At 41.9% G+C, this 26,731-nt stretch overlaps 1 protein-coding gene across 3 annotated transcripts in view; it reads left to right on the plus strand.

The window, feature by feature from the left end:
- Nucleotides 1-26,731, plus strand: part of STARD13 (StAR related lipid transfer domain containing 13) — a 551,493-nt gene that overhangs the window by 498,053 nt on the left and 26,709 nt on the right. For all 3 annotated transcript variants that reach the window (XM_023208808.3, XM_023208807.3, XM_023208809.3), the window contains 2 exons: nt 12,205-12,268; nt 24,426-25,786. In XM_023208808.3, the coding sequence (XP_023064576.2) occupies nt 12,205-12,268; nt 24,426-25,786 (1,425 nt within the window). The remainder of the gene's footprint in view (nt 1-12,204; nt 12,269-24,425; nt 25,787-26,731) is intronic.

Below are 26,731 nucleotides of genomic sequence, written 5' to 3' on the forward strand. Positions count from 1 at the left end.
TCATTAAATCAGCACAAGAGACTTCATGACCAGTCCGAAGTCTGGCAGTGTAGATGTCAAATAGGAATCTAAACTACAAGGAAGGAGAGAGTCCTATTGTTTTCCTATACATCTGTAGGCAGAGAGCCGCTGGGTGTCTCCCCAGGCTTCTGTTTCAGCATGAGTTAAAGGTCCCTGCGGGTCTGGGCCTGGGCACCTCCCAGCCACCCTGCAATACTCAGGGCGCATAGGCCACTTAACATCCCTCACGTCCCGGCACACAGTTGCCTGGCGTTTCTCTGGTCCCTCTTCCCGGTCCCTCCATTCCTGCACTCCTGGTCGTCCTCCCAGGCCCTGGGCATCCCTCTCTGGCTCTTTCTCCTGTGTGCTCAGGCAGTCCGTGCACAGCTCGATTTTCTGCTGACCACCGCCTACTTCCATTATGGTCTGCTGACCATGCAAGGGACTTTCTACCAGTTTCCAAGTGCTCCATAGTGGGGACGGCATCTTAGTCAGTGGAGTATCGTGGGTGCTTGGTGTCACATGGCCTTGAAATGAGCAGGACTTCGATAAACATTTGTTAAATTGAACTGGAACCTGGAAAAAAACAGCCTGTCAGTTCTTGAATTACTTCATTGCATCTTCATGTTAGAGAAGACTATGTGGTGATAAATTCTTCACTTTCTCCTCAAAATAACCTAAATCACCTAGACATTTTAAAAGAATGTCCGTATCTTTCCTAATACTGCCCTCATGAACTGCTCAATCCAAAAAGTGTTTCTAGGCTTTATCACTTACTCTTTCGCAAAGATTTGATTCAGCTACCCAATTACTGTCTCCTTTTTTTAAAGCTCATTCTGTTACATGCCGCCGGCTCTTCAGCTCCCCATGTAATATGGGAGTTCACACAGGGCCAGGCTAGGCTTTTATTTCAAGGCTTGTGCTTGAGCACAAGGGAGACAGCAGAGGCCCAAGGATCCTCCAGTTAGTTCCCCAAAAAGAGCTGGGAGGGATTTTTTTATTAGGCAGAGAATTGACATCGGAGGAGGTAAGTGGGCTGGGCTGGGCAAAGCCCATGATGGGTAGGGGATGGGTAGGTCACGATGGGTAGGTCACGATCACGATGGTTATCTTGAGTAATGGGCCACCTTGAGGTCTGGCTGGAGGCAACAAGGCTATACCTTAGTTGTTCAGCATTCCTTTCTGAGGTGGGACACTGCAACCTTGGTTCAGTGTTTGGTTTCCTAAGGCCAGTTCCTGGAATTCTTTAAGCAAAAGGCAGGGTAAGACTTTATAAGAGTGCAGAAGAATGGCCTTTTTTTTTTTTTTTTTTTTCTCTTTTGTACGACTAAAGCCTAAGGGTTAGCAGGTATAGTGTCAGCAAAGTAGTAGCATGGGTTTTGAGAAGAGAAGAAGAAAAAAATGAAAAAAATATGTGAAGGAGGAGCCTCTCACCAATCCCATTCTATCTCAATTCCGGGTTCCTAGGACACCATCTTCAGCTAGTTCTTGTCAACCCCTACGTCTCTGACTGCCTTCCCTGAACCTGGCTCCCTTCCTTGGCCCATGCCTTAACCACTGGAATTCTCCAGAGTTCTGAATTTCCCCTGGATGATTGGCTTTAATTATTATGTATCTTCTGTGTGTATCATCCATATGTGGATCATTCCCAAGTGAGTCTGAATGTGACAGGGCCTCTAAAATTTAACATAACCAAACATGAGCTCACGATCTCCCCCATATTCTAACTCCCTGTTGACTTCCCTATTTCCTTGTTTTCTGTGTTTAATGGCATGTTCAGGAAAGTCTGAAATCTGGGAGTCATCTTCTGTTTCTGCCTCTCTGCAGCTTCCACATCAACCAATGGCCGAGTCTCCGTCTTCACCCAGATATCCCACTCTCACTCCCTTTCTGCATCTCTCTGCCATCTCTCCCCTGGACTATTAGAACCATCTTCTAATTGTTTCTCTTTAGTTCCTTCTCCATCCTGCTGCCAGTTACATTTCTAACATGCAAATCTATGTTACGCTCCTGTCTAAATCCTTCAGTAGCTCCTCATTGCACCAGGTTGCTCCTAACATCTTCATTTGAATCCTTTGTGATCTAGCCCCTGTCTGCTTCTCCAGGCTTATCCCTCCATAATGGTTTGAATGTCTGTCCCCTCCAAATCTCACATTGGAATACAATTCCCAGTGTTGGAGTTGGGGCCTGGTGGGAGGTGTTGGCTCGTGGAGGCAGATCCCTTATGAAAGATTTAGTGTCATCTTCCTGGTGTTGAATTCTCCCTCAGTTAGTTCACGTGAGGTCTAGTTACTTAAAAGAGCCCGGAACCTTCCCCTTTTCTATCTCTCCCTCCTGCTCTCACCGTGTGGTATGCACGCTCCCTCTTCTCCTTCTGCTGTGATGGTAAGATTCCTGAGGCTTCACCAGAAGCAGAGGCCAACACTGTGCTTCTTGTACAACCTACAGAACCATGACCCAAATTAAATTTTTCTTTATAAATTAACCCAGTCTCAGGTATTCCTTAATAGCAATGAAAACAGACTATCACCCTTTTTCATGTATTTGCAATTCCTGGATTATAACCTGTTATTTTGTGCCTTTTTTTTTTTTTTTTTTTTTTTTTGCCTGTAAATCTCCTTACCTAGGCAGCAAATTTCTCTTAATCTATCATAGGTATGCTCCAATATTACCTCCTCTGGGAGGTGTTGTCCCTATGCTCTCAGAAAGTGAGTAGCTTCTTCTCTTTTTAATCATGTTTCTATTCCACATGGGACCATGAGATTATCAAGGACAGAGACCATATCTTTTTAAATACTGTATTCCCTGTACCTAACCTATTCCTGGTACACAGCACACTGTCAGATGAACGAATCTTGGCTTCTTCTCTTCTTGTTGACTTTCCCATTAGAACCTCAAGTTTCACTCTTAAAATGAGACTACGGACTATTTCCCATATGCTAACATATTAGCCCTTCTCAAGGATTCTGAAGACAACAGTAAAAATTAACAGGTTGTGGCAGCAGTATTATTGTCTTCTGAAAGGGTCAAAGTGCTGTGTTTAGGTTAACACATGAATCCAGTTTGCTCAAAACATGAAGAGGATAGGCTTCATCATGTGCTATGGGTTTTCTCTTCCCATGGAGAAAGTAGAGAGGGGATGGAAACAACCATTTATCGAACAGCCTGTGCTGGGTACATGACATAAGCTCTCATTTCCCAGGCCCTCCTAAAATTTTTCTGAAGTAGACAGGAGCAGATAAATCACTGGGCAGAAAGAAGTTCTAGCTTGGCTGCTCACTAATGGGTGGCTGCCTTGAGCTTATGGTGCCCTCAGAGACTTTATCTTCTCATCTGAAAATAAAAGCATCAGTCGAAGTGGTCCCTAGCATTGTCCAGGATCTAATGTTTCCTTAGCAAACATTTACTGAATGCGTTGGCTCTGAGCCAGGGCCTGTACTAGGCATTAAGAATGCAAATAAGATGCAACTCATAGCCTGTCATACTCAGTGGTAGAGAATACTTCTGCTATTCTGACTATCCAAGGTCTATTGTAACTACTTAAAGTCAATCACTGATTGGACCTATATAAACAAAGCATGCTCAGTTCAAAAAGAAAAGCCTACCGAGCCTATTATGTATAAAACTTCCTTCTAGGATTTATGGGAATTAGAAGAAGAATAAATTATGGTCCTTTTTTCAATCAAGGCTCTAATCCAATGGAGGACGCACTATTCATGCTGCAAATACATTCTATAATTGAAATTTTCATCCATGCAGGAACAGTTTTGCAAGCAACCAGTATTAGACCAACTCAGATTATCTGAAGGATTTTATATTACTTACGATTAAGTTAAAGGGAAGCAAATACTCGGGCTAAATATTTGTCCTAAATGCAGATTGGCTTCACTCACACGAGAATTTTGCAGTGGTTTTGATAAAGTGTGATGAATGCTACCACTGTGACATATTCTTTTACTTGAGGCAGCCAGATCTTAAAGAGGCATTTACATCTGTCAGGGTTATGTTTCATCCAATTTGTATTCTTACAGAATCTAGCCATTGTTTATTTTACCTTGTGTAAGCTAAATCATAGGCCAATGCTATACCATGCTGATAATATGTACCTAGTTTCAGACAACCATAGACTATTTTCCCCTTTGGCTTATGGCAGGATTCAGAAGGAAGGTTTGCATGGTTGTTTGAAATCTACCTAAAATGTCTAAGATGTCTTCAGTGATGATGACTTTGTGAGTAGGAATGGCAACTAATGAGCAAGTAGACCAAGAACAGAAGACATATAGATAATTTTACGTCAGTAATTTCAAAGTCCAAAAAATGAAATTGTTTTAAATGAATAAAAAAAGACTTCATTTTTAAAAATTGACTTTGTTTCTTAGAGAAGTTTTAGGTTTACAACAAAACTGAGCAGAAACTACAGAGAGTTTTCATATATAGCCTATTCCCACACACGCACAGCCCCCCATCCACTCACTGTCAACATCCAGACTGGTACATTTTCTAGAATTGATGAACCTACCTTGACATACCATTATCACCCAAATTCTCCATAGTACACATTAGGGTTCACAGTTGGTGTTGCATATCCTGTGCTTTTGACAAATGCGTCCACTGTTGTAATATCATAGCGAGTACCTGCATTGCCCTAAAAATTCCTCTGTGTCCCACCTTTCCACTCCTCCTCTCTCTAACCCCTGGCAACCCCCGAGCTTTTCACTATCTCCATAGTTTTGCCTCTTCTAGAATGCCATATAGTTGAAACTATAAAGGATATAGCCTTCTCATATTGGCTTCTTTCACTTAGTAATACGCACTTAAGTTTCTTCCATGTCTTTCCATGACTTGACAGCTCACATCTTTTTACTGATGAATAACATTCTGTTGCCCGCAGGGACCACAGTTTATCCATTCACCTGACATCTCGGTTGTTTTCAAGTTTTGAAAATTATGAAAAAGCTACTGTAAACACCTATGTGCAGGCTTTCATGTGGATGTAAGTTTTCCATTCATTTGAGTAAACGCCTGGAAGTACAATTGCTCGAGTATATGATAAAAGTGTGTTTGGCAGTAAGAAGCTGCCCAGTGTCTTCCAAAGTGGCCATTTTTCATTCCCACCAGCAATGAATGAGAGTTTCTGTTGCTCCACATTCCTACCAGCATTTAGTGTTGTCAGTGTTTTAGATTTTTACCTTAGATATGTGATAGTATTTCACAGATGTTTTAACTTGCAATTCCCTAATGACATGTGATGTTGAGCACCCTTTTAAAGGCTTGTTTGCCATATGTTCATGTTTCTGTTCAGATGTTTTGCCCATTTTTTAATTGGGCTGTTTATTTCCTTATTGTTGAGTTTTAAGGGTTCTTTATAATTTTAGCTAACAGTCCTTTATCAGAGATATCTTTTGCAAATATGCTCTCCCCATATATAGCTTGTCTTCTCTTTGTCTTGAAAGTGTCTTTCTCTGACCAGAAGTATTGAATTTTAATGAAGTCTGGTTGATCAATTATTTCTTTCATGGACCATGCCTGTGGTGTTGAATCTAAAAGGTCATCACTTTATTCAAAGCCATTTAGATTTTCTCCTATGTTATCTTTTTGGAGTTGTGTAGTTTTGTGTTTACACTCAGGTCTATGATTCATTTTGAATTAGTTTTTGTGACTGCAAAGGTCTGTGTCTAGACTAATTTTTTTGGCATGTGAATATCCACTTGTTGCAACACCATTTGTTGAAGGACTATCTTTTATCCGTTGTATTGTCTTGGCTCCTTTATAAATGTAAGTTGACTCTATTTGTGTGAGTCTGTTTGGGGTTCCTCATTCTGTTCCATTTATCTCTTTGTCTATTCTTTCACCAATATCACACTATCGTGATTACTGTGGCATCACAGGAAGTCTTGAATTTGGATACTGTCAGTCCTCTAGTTTTGCTCCTTCATTATTATGTTGGTGATTCTGAGTCTTCTGCTCGTTTATATAAACTTTAGAATAATTTGCTGATATCCACTGTCTTGGTTTTTTGTTTATTTGTTCGTTTGTTTAAAACTGGACATTTTAAATATGGTGATATGGCACCTCTTGAAATCAGATCTTCTCTTCCCAGGGTTGTTATTGTTGCTATCTGTTTAACGAATATCCTGAATTAATTCTCTAAAGTCTGTATCCCTTGTTGTATCCACCGAAGTACCTACTCAGTTAATTTAGTAATCAGCAAATTATTGGACAGAGATTTTCTTAGATACCTTCAACAAAACCATCTCCCAGTCTTTGCTGAGGGGCTTTTGGTGCATGTTACAATATGACTTCAATGCTCCAGCAGGGAATTGATAGCTCTGCTTTAGCCTTGATTTCCAGCTTGTGCAGATCATCAAGGTCAGCTAAAGGTAGATGATTAGGACCAGATCAGGTCTTTCCTGGGTATACACACAGTTCTGTACATGTACTTGACCTTCTAGATTCCTAGGAATACATTGGAACTTTTCTGAGTCCCCTGTGGACATCTCATTCTCCCAGCTATTCTTTTTAAACTTTTTGGTTAGCATCTTGTTTGGCTCAACTGTTATTATCATTTCAGGCAACTGCCATGTTCACTGGTTACTACAGACTGTCTTTGACAAACACCCTGGGTATAAGCTAGTTTTAGTGATGATTTGAGTCAGGTTAAATAAAGATAAGCCCTATAAATGGGTGTTTTCAGGGAATTCCCAGACAGCTCAGATAATGACAATTGTTTGGTAATGGAGTTTTGGGGAATCTCAAACACGTTCTTCCCTCTCCAGTGGCTGCAAGGCTACTAGTTTTCACAGCTACTCTGATGGTGATGCTGTTGATTTTCAAAGCTCCTGAACAGCTGGGGAAAAGGGCATAGGAACAGAGTGCGTTGGAATGTCACAAAGCTCACTGTCCTTACATATGTTTAATCATTTTTCTTAAATAGACATTTAGTGTTACTTAGTTTATTGAAAGCCCATTTCAATTTACAGCTTTCTTAAAAAGTTGATTTTGACAATATTTGCCAGTACTCTTATTGACTTTATGAAGAAGCAGTAGTTTGGAGGTTTTTGCTTAATCTTTTTCACTGATGTCACTCACTTGCATTTTTTATTCAGCTTTATTTAAATATAATTTATATTCCAAGAAATCACCAAAGTATACAATTTGATTAATTTTTTCAAATGTATAGTTATGTAACTATCACCACAATCATGACATAAAACTTTTTTTTTTCAGCTACAGGGTCCTACTGTGTCACCCAGGCTGAGTGCAATGGCACGGTCTCAGTTCACTGCAGCCTTGATCTCCTAGGCTCAAGTGATTCTCTCACTCAGCCTCCCATGTAGCTAGGACTACAGGCATGTGCCACCACACCCAGCTATTTTTTTTTTTTTTTTTTTTGAGACGGAGTTTCGCTCTGTCGCCCAGGGTGGAATGCAATGGCGTGATCTCAGCTCACTGCAGCCTCCACCTCCCAGGTTCAAGCAATTCTCCTGCCTCAGCCTCCTGAGTAGCTGGGATTACAGGCATGTGCCACCACACCTGACTAATTTTGTATTTTTAGTAGAGATGGGATTTCACCATGTTGGTCAGGCTGGTCTTGAACTGCTGACCTCAGGTGATCTGCCCTCCTCGGCCCCCCAAAGTGCTGGGATTACAGGTGTGAGCCATCACACCCAGCTTAATTTTTATATATTGTTTTTGTAGGGACAGGGCCTCTCCATGTTGCCCAGGCTGGTCTCGAACTCCTGGGCTCAAGCAATCTGCCCACCTCGGCCTCCCAAAGTTCTGGGATGACAGACATGAGCCACCATGCCCAGCCGTGACACAACATTTTTGTGACCTCAAAAAGTCCCCCAGTGCTGGCAACAGCAACCACTCGTCTATTTTCTGTCACAGTTTTGTCTTGCCTGAAATTTTTTTGATGAGTGGAATCCTGTAGTGTGTGCTCCTTATGTCCGGGTTCTTTTACTTAGCATAATGACTCTGAGATTCATGCGTAGTGTTGTATATCAATAGTTAGTGCTTGAATTGTTGAGTATTCCATTGTATGGATATACCACAATTTTTATATACATTTACCAGCTGGTGGACATTTGGGCCATTTCTACTTTGTGGCTATCTTATGATTAAAGCTGCTATGAACATTCAAGTACAAGCCTTTTTACAGCAATATATAGATATATATAAAAAGTATAAATCTTTTTGTGGATATATGATTTCTTTTATCTTGTATAAATAGCTAAGAGTGGAATTGCTAGATCAAGTGCTAAAAATATACCTAATTTTATAAGAGACTGCCAAGTTGTTTTCCAAAGAGATTGTACCCCTTTGGAAGTTTCAGTAGGTCTGAATCCTTGCTAACACTTAATGTTGTCAGCATTTTTACTTTTTTAGTATAGGCATTCTGTTGTGTAGTGGTGTCTCGTTATGATTTTAATTTGCATTTCTTTCATGACTAATGATATTGAACATCTTTTCATGTGCATATTTGTCACTTGTATATCTTCTCTTAGAAGTATCTGTTCGAATATTCTGCCCATTTGAAAAATCAGGTTGTTTGACTTGTTACTGAGTTTCAGAGTTCTTTAGGTGTTCTGTATATGACTCCTTTATGAAATACATGTTTTGCAACTACTTTCTCCAAGTAGAGAAGGAATTTGAAAGGTACAGGCAAACATCTGAGTTTAGGGGCAATAAAAGGACCCAGAACTACAAAATCAAATCTACTTAGAGTCTTCAGCTTTAGAAAATAATAAATAAACTTCCTGCATGTGTTAGAAAGTATAAAGCATATTCGAGTCTGTGGTATATAGAAGATGATTCCTTTGATGTCTTTTGTGTATGTCATAGATCAAAAGCTTTTCCACAGAAAAGCAGAATGGAGTGTTTTGTTTGTGCTTCCAAACCATAATGGAAGAACAAGTTCACTAGATAAGTTCATTTTATAAGTAACAGGCAATCCTTCCCTAAACAAACCTGTTACAGAGCCGCCAAATGTGCAATATCAACCTTTTTTTTTTTTTTCACTTCACACCCGCTCTTAGGTAGACATGATAACACATGTAGAATGGACCAAAGAGACAAGTTGAGTACCTCCCAAAGATGGTCTCAGACGAGATGATCAGCTTCTAACTCAGCATTGCCTGGTATATCTGACACTAATGAATGTGTAGTCAAAGGGTACATAGGAGATGGTTGAAAATGAGGAGAGTCATTAAACATATTTCAGCCAGTGAGTGACGTGAGAAAAAGTTGAGAAATAGAACTGGTTTCAACATAAAGCTTTAGAAGTGGTAGTGAAACCAATTAGGAGGCTGATGCCTGACTCTTGGTAAACAACAAAAAGAGACTGAATTAGGGCCAAAGAAGAGGCAAGACTTCAAAGACATCATAGAGGTATAATTGACAGGATTTGGTGACCAATGAATATAGATTGTGAAGGAGTAGAGCCTCAAGATGACATTATTTTCTAGTTTGGGTGGCCCATTGGTGATGCTCTTAGTCAAGACAAGACAGTAAGTAGGAGAAACAGGTTTTGAAAAGAATGCAAAATGTGACTCTGGGCCTCAGATGAGATGCCTGAGCTGGAGACAGAGGACTGGGTATCATTCGAGTCTAATTTATGTTAAGATTCTTCAGTAAGGCCATGGAGAGTAAAAAAGGATGGACCTCAGTCTGAATTCTAACAAAAAAAATTAATAGTTAAGGGGCAGGTACTGCTTGGTGGCAGGAAGGAGTTAGTGTCCAGAGAGATGGGATAATTCATAATCTTGAATGTCAAGGATGAAAAGAATTTCAAGGAATGATGGGTACTAATTAGTGACTATTGCTATTAATAGGTCTTTGCTAAAAAGAAGCCATTGAATTTCATGGTTAGAAATTCACTGCTCAAGGCTGGGCGCAGTGGCTCAAGCCTATAATCCCAGCACTTTGGGAGGCCGAGACGGGTGGATCATGAGGTTAGGAGATCGAGACCATCCTGGCTAACACAGTGAAACCCTGTGTCTACTAAAAAAATACAAAAAACTAGCCGGGCGTGGTGGCGGGTGCCTGTAGTCCCAGCTACTCGGGAGGCTGAGACGGGAGAATGGCGTAAACCCGGAGGCAGAGCTTGCAGTGAGCTGAGATCCGGCCACTGCACTCCAGCCTGGGCGACAGAGTGAGACTCCGTCTCAAAAAAAAGAAAAAGAAATTCATTGGTCAAAACTGGAAACAAGCCTGGCATGGTGGCTCACGCCTGTAATCCCAGCACTTTGGGAGGCCAAGGCAGGTGGATCATGAGGTCAGGAGATGGAGACCATCCTGGCCAACATGGTGAAACCCAATCTCTATTAAAAATACAAAAATTAGCTAGTGTGGTGGTATGCACCTGTAGTCCCAGCTACTCAGGAGGCTGAGGCAGGAGAATTGCTTGAGCCTGGGAGGCAGAGGTTGCAGTGAGCTGAAATCGCACCACTGCACTCCAGCCTGGGCAACAGAGTGAGACTCCGTCTCAAAAAAGAAAAACAAAAAAACAAAGAAACAAATGGAACAGCCCAAATGTCCATCAACAAGAGAATAGGTAACCCAATTGTGTCTCTTCATACCATGAAATACTACTCAGCAACTAAGCTGAATGATTTATGCAAAACATGAATCAATCTCACAAACATTGTGTGGAATGAAAAAACAGCCACTCAAAAAATACATGCTATATGATTCTACTTATACAATGACCAAGAAGAAGCAAAACTAATCTATGGATGATAGAAATCAGAAAGAGGAGCTGGGCACAGGGGCTTATGCCTATAATCCCAAGTGCTTTGGGAGATTGAGGCAGGAGGATCACTTGGGACCAGGAGTTTGAGACCAGCCTAGGCAACATAGCATGATCCTGTCTCTACAAAATATATATATATATATATATAAAAATTAGGAGGGCATGGTAGCAGACACCTGTAGTCCTAGCTACTCAGGAAGCTCAGGCAGGAGTTTCCCTTGAGCCCAGGAGTTTGAGACTGCAGTGAGCTATGGTCATGCCAGTGCAGTCCAACCTGGGCAACAGAGTGAGATCCTACTCTAAAAAAGAAAGAAGGAGAGACAGAAACAAAGTGTAAAAAAGAGAAGGAAGGGGAGGCAGAAAAGAAAGAAAGAGAGAAAGAAAGAAAAAAAGGAAAGAAGGAAGGAAGAAAGGAAGGAAAGAAGAAAAAGATTATTAGAAGAATATATATCTAATTGCTTATATTTTCTCACTGGCAATGTCATCTGTTGAGAGACTGAGTCTATGTCATCTGTTGAGAGACTTGAGTCTTTTTGGTGATCTGAGATTGGGAATGACCAGAGGAGAAAAAAATGAAAAAAAGGCTGGGTAACATCTTCTAGAGTCCAGCTGAGGGTGAAAATCAAAATGTATTTATTAGCACAGGCTGCCATGATGGAACACCATGACTGAGTGGCTTAAACAACAGAAATGTATTTTCTCACAGTTCTAGAGGCTGAAAAGTTCAAGATCAAGGTACTGGCAGGGTTTGGCTCCTGGTAAGGGTCCTGTGACCTGTAGATTTCTGCCTTCTCACTGTGTCCTCACATGCACAGAGAGAGAGGGAGCTCTCTGGTATCTCTTCTTATAAGTACACTAATCGTCTGGGATCAGAGCTCCTCCCTGGTGACCTCCTGTACCCGTAATCACTTCTTTACTCCAAATCAATCACGTTGGGCATTCACACACGTGAATGGAGGGCTTCAACATACATGTTTTGGAGCGGCATAGTTAGCCGATAGCGTGTGTATGTGAGATATTTTCCACCTATACCCAACCACCTGAGATCAGGAGAGAAGACACATGGTTGGGTTGATCCATATTTGGAGGTTAATAGGATAGACTTGATGCAAGGTCAAGGTGGCAAACAATTTGAGGGGATAGTGAAAGTTGGTTAAAATGATTGGCCATGGATTCCAGTAACAGTGGAAAGAGAAGCCAGAAAAGGGCTGGGTTTAGATTAGGGAAAAGGCAGGGATTGGTAGGCTTGGTGGTAGAGTCCTCGCAGGTCAGGAGGCTGGAGCACAAATGGGCACTGTTTTAGAGCATATCTTCTGTGGGTGCAGTACTGTCGTGGGACATAATTGGTTGTTCCCGCAATTTCAACTTTACTGGAAATAAAGGAGGATTATCAAACTGGAGAGATTTAAATTCATTAGTGAAAGTAATCATCAATTTTTCTTTCATTTTAGAAGACTAAATACGTTGAACAAGTGTGCCTCAATGAAACTTGATGTGAACTTCCAAAGGAAAAAGGTAGGTGCCCACACCTTAATAAGAATGTGGCTATGCCAGTGAATACCAGGAGTTTGAGACCAATCTGAGCAACATAGTGAGACCCCTGTGTCTACAAAAAAATGATAATAATAAATTAGCTGGGCACAGTGGCTTGTGCCTGTAGTCCCAGCTATCAAGAGGCTGAGTTGGGGGCATTGCTTGAACCCAGAAGGTTGAGGCTGCAGTGAGCCATGATCGTGCCGCTGCCCTTCAGCCTAGGTGACAGAGTGAGACCATGTCTCCAAAAACTAAAAAGCAACACGAACCTAAGCAAAATTTTGAAATGCCTGACCATCCATGTGTATTCTCCATATCCCATTTCATCATAACCACCTAAATAAGTCTATTATAAACTAAGGCTGAAATCTATTTGTTTTACCATTTCATGTTGCTTTCTTTTTTTTTATTAGAGGGTTTGTGTAAAGATGTAAAATATCCCAATACTTTATGGTGATCTTTCAGAAATGTCCGTTGTAAATGTCAGCCCCTTATTAGACTCAAATGCTTCATAGCAATGAGTAGATTAAAAGTTCAGAAAGGATCTGGGGGTCCATGGCCACTGACCTCTGGCTCATTTTTTCCAGTCATGTTTTATTTCATGCACGTGTCAAGATGCCTCCACTATCAGGCAGATTCAGTTGGTAATGTATGAGGGGGCCTGGGGACAGTGTGACAGGATCCTGAACCCTGGCTCATCTTTCATTGTTCTCCCCACCATGCACTTTTCTCTAGCCACAAAGAATTCGGTTCAGTTTGAAAAGTCACTAAGCTTCCTCCCCATCACAAGACTTGCCATGTGCTGCTTCCTCTTTATGGGTAAGACTAGAGATTTGAGTTTTGAAATAAAGCTGTACTTTATTGAATATGTACTGTTTTTCTAGGAGCTAGATTATGTACTTACCACACATTATCTCATTTAATCCGTCGAGATGGGGCTTCTCTGTTTTCTATATTAGAAAGGTAAATCTTGAACAGGCTGGGTCATTGCCCACGGTCTTGCAGCTAGCGGCGGCGCAGGATTTCTACCTCGGGGATGTCTGACCAAGGCTCCTAGCCACCAAGCTGTACAACCTCTTTTTTTCACTGAATTGATTCTTTTTAGAAAATTCAGAATTAGGATCCTTAACTACTTTTTTCATTTAACATCTCCTCTATGTAGCAACTCAAGCCTCCATATATTTTGAAGGATCAGAGAAAACATCTTTGAATTAAAAGAAAGTGTTCTTGGCCAGTCGCGGTGGCTCACACCTGTAATCCCAGCACTTTGGGAGGCTAAGGTGGGTGGATCATCTGAGGTCAGGAGTTCGAGACCAGCCTGACCAACATGGTAAAACCCCATCTCCACTAAAAATACAAAAATTAGCTGGGTATGGTGGCACGTGCTTGTAGTCCCTGCTACTCGGGAGGCTGAGGCAGGAGAATCACTGGAACCTGCAAAGCGGAGATTGCAGTCAGCTGAGATTGTGCCACTGCACTCCAGCCTGGGCGACAGAGAGAGACTCTGCCTCAAAAAAAAAAAAAAAAAGAAAAAGAAAGAGAGAAAGAAAGAAAGAAGTTTTTATCCTGCTCTACACAGAGAAATCATTAAAGCCAAAGGATTTTAAGTTACTCCTCAGTAACCTAATCTTTAAAAATAACTTTAATCTGAATTTGTGCTCTAAAATAACACCAAAAAGAAAAAAAAAAATCAAATGAATTTTGATGGACCTCACCTTAAAAACAATTTGAGATTTGAGCTGGGAATCAAAGATTTAAGCTAAGGAGGTAAAACAGTGAAAAACAATATCCAGAGAAATATTAAAATATGAGCAGTTTGTCCAGGCCAAAGACAAATTAAAAATGTGGGAATAAACCTCCCAACAGCTGTCTAACTGAATAGACCCCTTGAGAAGCATACATACTATTTGAAACATGAGGGTCAGATGTTGTTTTGATTGGAACACATGGTTCCTATTAAACGGAACACAGCCATGCCTGTGTGTCTAAAGTGTGGGTCCTCAAATGGCTGGTCTATACAGCTGCCTATACTGACCATTAGCTGCACTGCATCACAAAAGAAAATGCCAAAAACTAATGACATGAGTTGTTTTCCACACAGTGGAGTGATTGGATTTTTACCCTGTCACCAGCTTTTCAAAACCCACAGGCGAGATGGGCTTGAATAACATTTGTTTGGCTCTTTGTGCATTACCTTCACAAAAGCTCCTCTGTAAATTGGTCACTTTGGTATTCTGACCTTAATGTCGTCTTTATATTGGATCTAGTGGCACACACCCTTAAAGCCCCTACTTAGCTATAGGCCTCAGAATGCAAGCACTTGAGTAAAATATTGCTTTTCACATTGTAAATTAGAGAGTCATGGCCTGAATTTTCAAATAAATAATGCTGACATGTGGTCTCCACCTACTTATGAATCTCAGTAATGACCAGAATCCGGGGCCAGATTGGAGTAACCACTCAGGAGACGCTGTATTGTGACACCCGTTTCTGTGATCTTCCTCTTACACAAGGCATAGGCTTTATTTAATCCTTTATGTTACTGTGGAAAAAAAAAATGAATAGGAGCTAAGACTAGGCCAGATGATCACAAATAGAAAAGGAAACTTGAGAATCGAGCACCCCGTGAAAAGCTTCAGCCAACTTCAGAATTTATTTATTTGGAAGAAAAATAAGACAGCAGCATTTCCTCTAGGTATGTCCCCATGTTAAGCCATCCAAGAAATAGAAATAGAATCCCCACCTCCAATCTGCAGAGTCCCAGACTTATTTAATTCTGTAGAAAGTCATCCCCAAGTAGCTAAACTGTCTGGAGTCACAGTCATTCTCCCTTGGGGCTGCTGGACCTATGAAAGGGTTGCAGGTGCTGGCCCAGCAGTTTGTGGGGTTAGCAAAAACTGACACTGGGCTTCCTCCCCACCAGGCACTATTCCTTGTCCTTAAGTCCGTGTCACAGATGCAGAAACTGAAGGGCTTGGTGCTTGCCCAAAGCCACACAGAAGTAGCAGAGGCAGGACTTGAATCCAGGTAATCTGGCACCTGACTGCCCCTCCTCACCCTTCAGAGATATTCAGAGACAAACTGGAGCCTGGGTGAGCCTCTAGCCCTTGGCCTGAGACCTGCAAGGATCTCATGTTTCCTCAGCAGTACATTCAGTTCACTGTGCGGATTGTTTTTATAAGAGGCATGGTTCTTGCCATCTGTACTAAAGTCCACAATTTATTTATTGTCTTCATGGCAATTGTGTTTAATCTTGTAGATTTTGGTGGGCTGACACAAGGAAGAAAGTGAAAAGTCCACAAGTAGGTGATGATGATGAAGGCTTTTTCATGCCTGGTTAGCCATATATTTTCTTATACATGAAATGCCACTTCCAAAGCACCAGGAGAAATGGCATCACCCCTACCCTCCCACAATACAGTTTCTAACTGTTTTGCAGAAGAGAAAAGGGATCCTTTAAGGATTCAAGATGACCTTCCCTGCCTCTGTAAGAGTCAGGTGGAGGAGTATTCTCTATTTTAGCTGCACACCTCACTGGAAGACTAACAACCCAGCCCCAAGAGCATTTCAGGAGAAAGGACACCAGCACTTCTGCCGCCTGCGGCTCTGGCTCTCCACTCCCACGGCGTTCCCAGCGGCCCATTCCTGCTTCTAAACAGGCAGGCCCGGCCACGTAGCTCCAGTTAACGTCTAAATTTCTATGTGACTATGGATGAGTTGCCTTTTGCAGCTGTGGATTTATGTGGGTTCCTGTTTCCAGTGTAAAGATATGGCCAAATTCCATCTTTTAAAAAAAGCCCCTCTTTATGGAATGTCTGGTTGGCATCTGTCTCTGAGGAATATATAATTTCAGTGAAGAATGTTCTCATTTTTAGAAAAAAAGCAAAAGCCAAACAGCGGAGATTCATTTAAATTAAAAACACCAAGGCACACACAAAGTAGCTTTTCTCAGGAAAATGTTTCTTCCCCATTATTACCTACAAAATTTGCGCTTGCTCCATGATGACGTTGAAATCCCCTGATTAAAGTGTTTATGTGATTCAGCTTCTATTCAAAGTAAAAGCCAGAGACTGAAGACTCCAATTAGGCTGTTTATTAAATGAGGAAAGAGAAGGACACGTATCCACATGGGACTCTTACCTTTCCTCTTTTACCTAGGAATATGTCTCAAGAGAGAAAGAGCAGGTTCCAAAGAAGGTTCTCGTTGAAGTTATAGTTTTAATAAGGCTCTCTGAAATCATGACCAAAGGTGGAAAGCAACACAGAAACCATGACTAATTGCCACCTTGCAGCCAGCACCTCCTGGCCTGGATGCCATCGGCATTTCAGAGGCACTGCAGCTGTTGACAAGGGGCCCGGCCACCACCACCCCCACCCCCATATTTCCCACTCCCTTGCACACCCCTGCATCTCCTACCAAATGAGACACCTCCCGGCAACTCCAAAGAGTAGTCAGATGAGAGAAAGTCCATCATTCACTTGGCTGGAGAGTATTAACAGCCTTGAACTGCAGATAATTACATGCGAATGTCCTAAAAACTGTAGGGTCTTTGAGTTGGAAGGATCTTTGGTCTTATTTTCTAACCTCCCACTCACTCACTGCGCTTTGCTTCTTAGAGCATCCCTCTCCCTCACAATTTGCTGAGCCACTGTTTATTATAAGCTTCTCAACATGATGAGCTCTTCACATGGCAAGGCAATTTATTTTATTCTACAGACTAGAAAGGCCTTCCATATGATAAGCTAGGAGCTGATTCCTTCTAAACCGGCCCATCTGATCCTAGCTTTTTTCCCTGGTGAAGCACAGAATATGGATTTCCTCATTCACTCAGTAGCCCTTTAGCTCTGACCTTCCAGAACAGGAATCTGCACACTGCTGCTCCTGCTTTCATAAATGAAGTTTTATTGGATCAATGGCTATGCCCATCATTTCACAACAATGGCAGAGCTGAGTAGGTGAGAGAGAGAAACCTTATGGCCCATACACCTAAAATATTTATGATATGGCCCTATACAGAAAATGTTTTCAGACCCTTGCTCAATCTAGAACAGTTTCTCAACTGTCAGTGGTGAATGACTGGTTTTCTTATTTTTTCCAGTCTGCCACAGACCAAGATACTTTTGTAAAATTCAATACAGAGGAATTATTAGAAATATTAATTTTAACAAATTATAGAAAATACAGTCTTAATGTTTTATTGTTAGGCTCAACTGATACAAAGGTGCATACCGATAAATAGAATCAAAACAAATATAACAAGAAATAATGATGCAGGATTTTTCTCAACCCTACTTCACCAGCTGGAAACTTCTGTGCCTGGCAGGAGCCTCTGCTTCTTTGTTCCTGTCACCCCGCTCTGTGGCCTGTGGCTCCCTGGCTGACCCAGCCCTGCCGCTGCTTCTTGGCACCAGCGACAGGAAGGCTACAGCTTACAGCCCCTTTCGACCTCACTTTCAGTGGGTCTCAGGTTCTTGTCCCACATCAAAGAAGAATGAGGTTATGCTGACAATTAACAAGTGAGGAGGGTGGAGAAGAATTGTATTGAGTGACACAACAGCTCTCAGTGGAGAGGGGATGCAAGAGTGGTCCCGAAGTCAGGTGGTTTTCTCCCCTAATGTGGCTGGGTCTGGGCTTTTATAGGCTCAGAATGGGGGAGTGCCTGCTGATTGGTTTGTGAGTGTGCAAAAAAGCTATAAGTAAGACACCAATCAAAGGTGGGCATGACAGTGTAAGAAACCAATTCGGGAAAGGTAGTATATGTAAAATAGATGAAGGGTGAGGATCAATCAGAGGAAAGCATGCCAAATGGGAAGAAAGGTTCTCAATCCAGTCTGTGGATTTGTAGCTTGGCTTTCAGCCTTCAAACTATGTTTGACTTGAGGTCAAAGATGGGGTTTCACCAGGAAGCTGCCCCTATTTGCCTAGGCATTTGACTGCCTCCTGCTGCTATCAATAGAAAAGAATTACAAAAACTGTTCAGATTTTTATTGAAAGTGTGCATATATGTGATTAATACAAAGAATCACAATTGTGCTTATATGATTTTTGTTGTTCATCTGTCATAAGTGAACAAAAAGTTTACTTTAAAACAGAAATCCCTCAAATTAAATGCCTATATGCACACTTTGAAGAAACACTTTGACTGCAAATGTGTAAGATATATATAATTTTTTTTTTTTGAGGTAGAGTCTCACTCCGTCACCCAGGCTAGAGTGCAGTGGTGTGAACTTGGCTCACTGCAACCTCTGCCTCCAGGGTTCAAGTGATCTTCTGCCTCAGCCTCCCTAGTAGCTGTGATTACAGGTATGCACCACCATACCAGGCTAATTTCTGTATTTTTAGTAGTGACGGGTTTCACCATGTTGGTCAGGCTGGTCTCAAACTCGTGATCTCAGGTGATCCGCTCACCTCGGCCTTCCAAAGTGCTGGGATTACAGGCGTGAGCCACTGCGCCTGGCCATAAAATTTTTAATGTGACAGGAAGTTTCTTCTTTGTTGTCTAAGTTAAGTGGGATTGATAACAGTGCTACTCATGGGTAATAATGTATATCTAAAATTCTTTTGTTTGGGTACCAGTCATCGTAGGGAAACCAGTGAAGAAAGGTTTTTTAAGCCAAGATAAAAGTTTAGGGTATTCCTTTTTCACTTACAACTTTAGGGTATTCTATTCACCTTTTATTCAAAATGATGTAAGTGATGCTATATTTCCAAAATTCATCTTCAGTTCTTCATCTCTAGCCAATTCTTATAAAGTTATAAATGTAAATTACCTGTGAAACAATGGATTCTGTATATTATACACTTTGGGTTATGGTAAGCACACTAACCTTGAATTGGCACTGTAAATCAGATCGACCACACACCAGCAGCATGCAGCTGTCACTCATAGGACTCACCGTTTGAATTTCACTACACCCAAACTGGGCTCTACCCCGTTTACTAAGACAAATCCACTGATTGTTAGCTCAGATAGCACAGACTTTTCAAATAGTGACAAATGGTTTTAATGCTTACTCTAAATTTCTGTGTCTACCTCATTAAAGACCAAGTTTGGGGACCGGCAGCCCCCTGACCACACTCTGAGTAGCACCGTCTAGAGTTCCTCATTTCTAAATCAAGCTATTAGTTCTTTCAATTATCCAACCCAGGAGGTTGTGGTTTTTAGATCTTTGGCCATTCTGATTACTCTTCTCTAGAAATGTACCCCTTAAAATGTGGGGTGCTTAAAGAGAACCCATTGTTCCTGATATATGTGACCAGTGCAGAATGCAGTGGGCACTGACCTTTTGAGTCTTGGGATCTGTGCTCTGGTCATGTATCCTAAGGTTGGTGTCTTTGTTCAGTAGCCACATTACATGGTTAAGTCACATTAAGCTTACATCTGCCAGAGCTCTCAAGTCTATTAATAACAGGAAGGGCTGTTGAACTATGTTCTTTTTATCCTGCACATCCTGTAGTTGATTTTTGAAGTTACAGTCATTTTATTTGACTTTTATGAAATTTTATCTTATTAACAGATCATCCTTCACTTGTTAAGCTCTATACACGTCTCAATATTGCTATTCTCTAACAAAAATAACTAATTTCATCTATCACTTTAGGGTTTATATGGTGTTTTCACATATAGTCCCATTTGGTTCTGTTGACAAATCATGCTCGACATGCATTATTACTGTTTTCATTGTATAGCAGAAAACTGAGTCTCAAAGAACCCTTAACAAATAGCCTTATACCATCTTTACAGTTTAACAACATGAGTTCTGGCCCATTCAAGTTACTCTTAAAATGGTCATAACCTTGAGACATGCTTCCTTCAGTTATTTACAGTCTTTTAGTCACACACTGTGGAGGAGTTACTCAACCAGTTACTAACAAAACTCTCTGTAGCAAGCTCATCCAACCCATGGCTCGTGGGTTATTTGTGGCCCAGGACGGCTTTGGATGTGCCCCAACACAAATTCATAAACTTTCTTGAAACATTATGAGTTGTTTTTTTTTTTTTTTTTTTTTGCCATTTTTTTAAGCTTATCAGCTATCATTAGTGTGAGTGTGTTTTATGTGTGGCCCAAGACAATTCTTCTTCCAGTATGACCCAAAGAAGCCAAAGGATTGGACACCCCTGTGTAGCATCTAGCTAGTGAGCCATATTGTCCACAACATGAGAACCTTTTTTTAGTTGTCTTGCTGAAATTCTGATGTTCCATGTCCCTGGTACGTCCATGGTTTCTGAGACAGGAGAATTAAGTTACTTTGATGTATCCTTTTCTTTACAAACACATCTGACTCCTAGAGATTTCCAATTTGCGTTTCTAAATAATCACAAGCTATTCATTGTTAACCTCAAAAAAATTATCGAACAATGAAATCTGATAATCTCTTTTAAACAATCAGTACACTTCCATAAATACCATTGGAGAGTCTGAAATGTGCCTGATGCTCTGCTGGGTCCTGTGTTTTTTTTACCTTAAACTCTACTGCAGTGTGTGTTTTTCATACTGCAGATCATGGCCCCTTGGTAGGTTGTCAAGTGAATTTGGTGGATCACAAACAACATTTAAAAAAATAAAACAGACTAAACTAGACTAAAAAGTATCAGAATACAGACAAACAAGGATAATTACTTAAGTATAACTTTTTTTTTTTGCTTTAATATAGTCTGTATGCATGCCCTGAGTTGTAATGGAAAATATGTTTTTTGTTGTGTGTCATTATCAAATAGTTTGAAATATCCCTCATTAGTGGAAGACACAGACACAGCCATTTCATGACCCTTGGGGATGGACGTACCATGGTCATTGCAGGCACAGGGTGCCGAAGAAGAATGGTTGTTTTTTTCTTTGTTGCATTTTGTTTTCTATTGCTTTTGTTTTTGTTTGCTTTGGTTCAAACAACCTGAATACTGCAAAATTTCCCTGAGCTGTTTTACCTTTTTCCCAGGAGTTTGCCACTTTTTCACATGCCTTAGTTGGGCTGTAAATATTTTCCTTTTGGCCAAAGTGAGTATAATAAGCTCTTAGAGACCAGCAAACAGGGCCAGGCTTACCCTTCCCAGGCCACAGTGCCCAGCTTGGCATGTGTTCTTAACCTAAATAAAGGAGTCCCTATCCAACTAGTATGTGGTGTGCTGGCATCATAACCAGATTTGAGAGAGGTAGTTGGGGCCAACACTAAATGTTGTAGTTTCTGTTTTATAATATCTGTATTTTCTTTAAAGTCATATCCTTTTTTTTTTTTTTTTTTTTTTGTCTTCTCAAAAACTGTCTGCTAAAAGGGCTTTTTCACAGTCCTTATTTAATATCAACTTCTCACTAGCTTCCTAAAATGCAATACAAAAATCCAGTAAGTTCAAAATTCAGCCTATCATGGTATCTTGTGTATAAATGACCCTCATATGACAGTTTGTATTATATCAATCACAGGAATAGAGGGAGTAGAAAGTACTAGTAGGAAAATATATTTTGAGTCATCATTCTGGAGTCTTGCCCTTTTTCCACTTGTACAATTACAACTTTCTAAACTCTTTCATCAGAGCTTTATGCAAGTTTTTAAAACTCAAAGCTAATTTTTCACTGTGATCTCAATGCTATAGAATTCTTTTTTGTTTCTTTTTGTTTCCTTTTTTTAAGAGACAGAGTCTTGATATGTTGCCCAGGCTGGACTCAAACTCCTGGACTCAAAAGACCCTTCCACCTCAGACTCCCAAGTAGCTGAGATTATAGGCGTGAGCCACTGTATTAGTCCATTTTTCACACTGCTGATGAAGACATACCTGAGACTGGGCAATTTCCAAGTAAAAAGAGGTTTAATGGACTCCCAGGTTCATGTAGGCAGGCCTCACAATCATGGTGGAAGGCGAAAGGTACATCTTACATGGCAGCAGATGAGGGAATGAGAGCTGAGCAAAAGGGGTTTCCCCTTATAAAACCATCAGATCTCATGAAACTTATTCACTACCACAAGAGCAGTATGGGGGGAACCACCCCCACGATTCACTTATCTCCCACCAAGTCCCTCCCACAACACATCAACACATGGGAATTATGGGAGCTACAACTCAAGATTAGATTTTGGTGGGAACACGACCAAACCATATCAACCACCGCACCTGACTTCTAAGCCGTAGAATTCTTTTCTGTACCTTGGCTTTGTTATTGCTTTCACTTTAAACTTGAATATTCAAGTTTGCCATTTAGTCAAACATACACAGAAACTAGATTTTGAAGGAATAAACAAAAACAGGAAGATCCCCACAATAATTAACTGTGCATCTGCTTAGGTTTCCTTAAAAACAACACACTGCAAGGTTAAGGGAGTTAAGGTGGATGCCAGATACGTAAAAAGATTGACAAGCAATTGAACTAACATTGAAAGATACAAATAAGCAAATACCTCTCACTGAGGGACTGATGAATGCACTAGCATCCTTAATCCCTTCAGCAAACCTATGAGGCAAGACCCACTTCAATCTCATATTATAAGCGGCAGAAACTTGCTTTAAGCGAATACCTCTCAGTGAGGAACTGCTGATTGCACTACCTTCTTTAGCCCTTCAGCAATCTTCAGCAAACCTATGAGGCAAGACCCACTTCAATCTCATAAGTAGCAGAAACTTACTTTAGAGAGGGTAAGTAGCTTGTGGACAGTCACCTAGCTCTGAATTGGTATCACTGACACTTGGAACTAGGTCTTAAAACTGAACACCCAAGTGGAATAAAGTAAATTTAATTCAGTTCACAAAAAAATAAGCAATTATTATGTCCTTGGCATTGGAGGGGCTATACATATGAATAAATATGTTTATATGAATAATGAAACAGAGAAACACAGGTCCTGCTCTTTTTTTTTTTTTTTTTTTTTTGCTGACGCTGTGGTGCAGTGGTGCCATCACGGCTCGCTGCAGCGGGCCTGGCTCTTGATGACTTTACCTGTAACAACTGAGAGTGGAGGCTCTCAAGCAGAAGGCTTCTAAGCTTAAAAAAATATATATATATATGATTCAATTTGGACTACACTGTGGAAAGCTATTTAGATGGGAAAGATGCTGGAGACTGGGCTTCTCCCACATTTTTACTGTAACAGATCCAGAGAGAGGTGGCAAAGGCCTACGCTAAGAGAATGAGAGTGAAATTACACATGAGGGAACAAATTTGAAAATCAGTTCAGAATTAGGTCTTGGTGCTGTGCTTGGTGAGGATGAAGCAGGATCCGATGATTCAGTTTGTTTCAAAAGGAAGTGGTAAGCCTGAGGTCAAGGTCTGCGCTGGGCCCAAGGCTATGCAGAGCTAAATGAGGCCATCTCTAGCCTCAGGGAATACAGATGCTCCTCTCTCAGGGACTGCAAATTCAGGCTGAAACCAGACACCTAGAGTCAATGTGTGAGGCACAGAGTGTAAGACAGTGCCAAGCCGCGGGGACCGATTGCAGCCACACCACAGAGGTGTGTGTCCTGCCCACAGCATTCTGACTCGGAGTTGCTTCAACAGAAAAAAACTGCTCACGCAGAGTAGCTGGATTGGATCACAAATAGTGATCTCCAGAATGCCTCCCTCATCCCTACTTAAAGAAATTCAGTGGGTCATTTTGCTGTTACCTTATCCAGGGAATACACGGTAAGAATCAAGTGCAGAGGACTAAAATAAGGAGTGTTAGCTTGGAGATATACTGACGTTGAGATTCAGAAGAGGCAAGCTGGAAATATGGTCCCTGGGGCTCAGTGAAGAGGTTTCTGGAAAGAAGTAAGTGCCTTTTATGGCACAGTTGAGTTCCTTTGTGAAAAAGAAGACTGCAGGTGCTTTATATTTAGACTGTCTAGTCTGATGTAATTATACCCTCTTTATAATCAGTCAGGGAAAGCTTCTTAGAGAGGAAGGAAGGAAGCATTCAAAACCTCTTTGAAAATGGGAAGGAAGAAAGCTTGGCAAGTTGAGAAGAATCCTCTGGCCACTGGGAGGAAGGGTATGTACAAGACAGTGCAAGTGGTGGAAGGACAGCTTAGAGGTGCCCAAGAAGCTCACACCTGTGCATGGGAGGACAGAGGGAAGGGAGGTGAAGGACCGCCCAGGGCTGCCCTCAGCGCATCCAGAGTTCCTGCCTCAGCCACACTGTCTGCTAATGAGCATTTTCCTTGGTGTTCTGCAGGGTGACGACTCCGATGAGGAAGATCTTTGTATCAGCAACAAATGGACTTTTCAAAGAACCAGTCGCAGGTGGTCTCGTGTGGACGACCTCTACACGCTGCTCCCTCGAGGAGACAGAAGTGGGTCACCGGGAGGCACGGGGATGAGGAACACGACCAGCAGTGAGAGCGTCCTCACAGACCTGAGCGAGCCTGAGGTCTGTTCCATTCACAGCGAAAGCAGTGGAGGCAGCGACAGCCGCAGCCAACTGGGCCAGTGCTGTGCAGACAGCCCGGTCATGCTGGATGCCCCACTGGTCAGCAGCAGCCTCCCGCAGTCCCCCAGAGACGTCCTCAACCACCCCTTCCACCCCAAGAATGAGAAGCCCACAAGGGCTAGGGCCAAATCATTTTTGAAACGCATGGAAACACTCCGCGGGAAGGGAGCCCACGGGAGGCACAAGGGGTCAGGGCGGACAGGTGGCCTGGTGATCAGCGGGCCCATGTTGCAGCAGGAGCCAGAGTCCTTTAAGGCCATGCAGTGCATCCAAATACCAAATGGAGATCTCCAGAATTCGCCGCCATCTGCCTGCAGAAAAGGGCTCCCGTGCTCCGGCAAGTCGAGTGGCGAGAGCAGCCCATCAGAGCACAGCAGCAGCGGCGTCAGCACACCCTGCCTGAAGGAACGCAAGTACCACGAGGCCAACAAGCGTGGGGGCATGTACTTGGAGGACCTGGATGTGCTGGCAGGGACAGCACTGCGGGATGCAGGGGACCAAAGCCGTATGCATGAGTTTCACTCCCAAGAGAATTTGGTGGTGCATATTCCCAAGGATCACAAACCAGGAACATTCCCCAAGGCACTTTCTATTGAAAGCCTGTCTCCTACAGATAATAGCAATGGGGTTAACTGGAGGACCGGTAGCATCTCCCTGGGCAGAGAGCAGGTCCCTGGTGCCAGGGAGCCCCGGCTCATGGCGTCCTGCCACAGAGCCAGCCGAGTCAGTATCTATGACAATGTCCCTGGCTCTCATCTGTATGCCAGCACAGGAGATCTTTTGGACTTGGAGAAAGATGACCTTTTCCCTCACTTGGATGACATTCTGCAGCATGTCAATGGGCTCCAGGAGGTAGTGGATGACTGGTCCAAAGATGTCTTACCTGAACTGCAAACTCATGATACGTTGGTTGGGGAGCCTGGCTTATCCCCCTTTCCGTCTCCTAATCAGATCACCTTAGATTTTGAAGGTAACTCTGTCTCAGAAGGTCGGACGACACCCAGTGATGTGGAAAGAGATGTAACATCTCTTAATGAATCTGAGCCTCCTGGGGTCAGAGACAGGAGGGATTCTGGTGTAGGGGCCTCTCTGACCAGGCCAAACAGGTAGGTGGCATGCATTTGTGAAATGATTTTTTGTCCATTTCATAGTAATTGTGTTTTTATTTCTTTAACAAACATATGCAGAGTACTTACTACATGCCTGACTATGTTCTAAGTGATGTATGTGATTAGGAATTCTTTGAACAGAAGTATGACTTCTGCAGAGGTATCATGGTGACTGAATCCATGTTAACTCATATTTATTTGTGTTTATCTTTTATTTTGATCTTAGTTTTATCCAAAAATATTTTGAGCTTCTTATATGCAAAGCATTGTACCGGGCACCACATGCAGGGAATCCTGGATAACCAAGACCTAGTTCCTAGGCACCGACTCTTCCCCGACCTTCCTGTGATACATTCATCAAAATGTCTCTTCCCCAAATTTTACACTTTTTTTGCTCCTATAAGAAATTTCTGAGGTCTAAGATGTGTACTCTGTAAGTCTGTTTTTGCTTGAAAGTGCCAATTACAAAGTACGTAAAAGCTGACTTACAAAGACCGTTTCAGAAGCACCCTAGAAAAATGGCCCTGGGAGGTCCAAACTGGTAGAAACAAGACCACTGTGTGTGCTGCTGGGTTTCTGGTTGAGACAGGCGTATATCTTGGGGCTCAGTGATGTGTCACCATCTTTACCTCTCATCTTCAGGCTCCATCTCAATACTGAGCAAGAGTTAAGGGTGTAGACACATGGAAGACAATGAGAAAATTTTCTGCAGCCCTAGACATTTGACAGCTCTATCTCTTTCTCTAGCTCTGTCTTTCTCTCTCTCTGTTTCTTGCTCCCTGTCTCTCTATTTCTCTGTCTATATCGCTCTACCTGTCTGTCCTCTCTGTCTATATTGCTCTGTCTTCCCTCTCTCTGTCGCTTGCTCTCTCTGTGTCTATGTTTCTATCTCTGTCTGCCTCTCCATCCTCTGCCTCTGTCTCTATTTTTCTGTGTCATCTT

Source organism: Piliocolobus tephrosceles, chromosome X (genome assembly GCF_002776525.5).
Source record: "Piliocolobus tephrosceles isolate RC106 chromosome X, ASM277652v3, whole genome shotgun sequence".
Taxonomy (NCBI): domain Eukaryota; kingdom Metazoa; phylum Chordata; class Mammalia; order Primates; family Cercopithecidae; genus Piliocolobus; species Piliocolobus tephrosceles.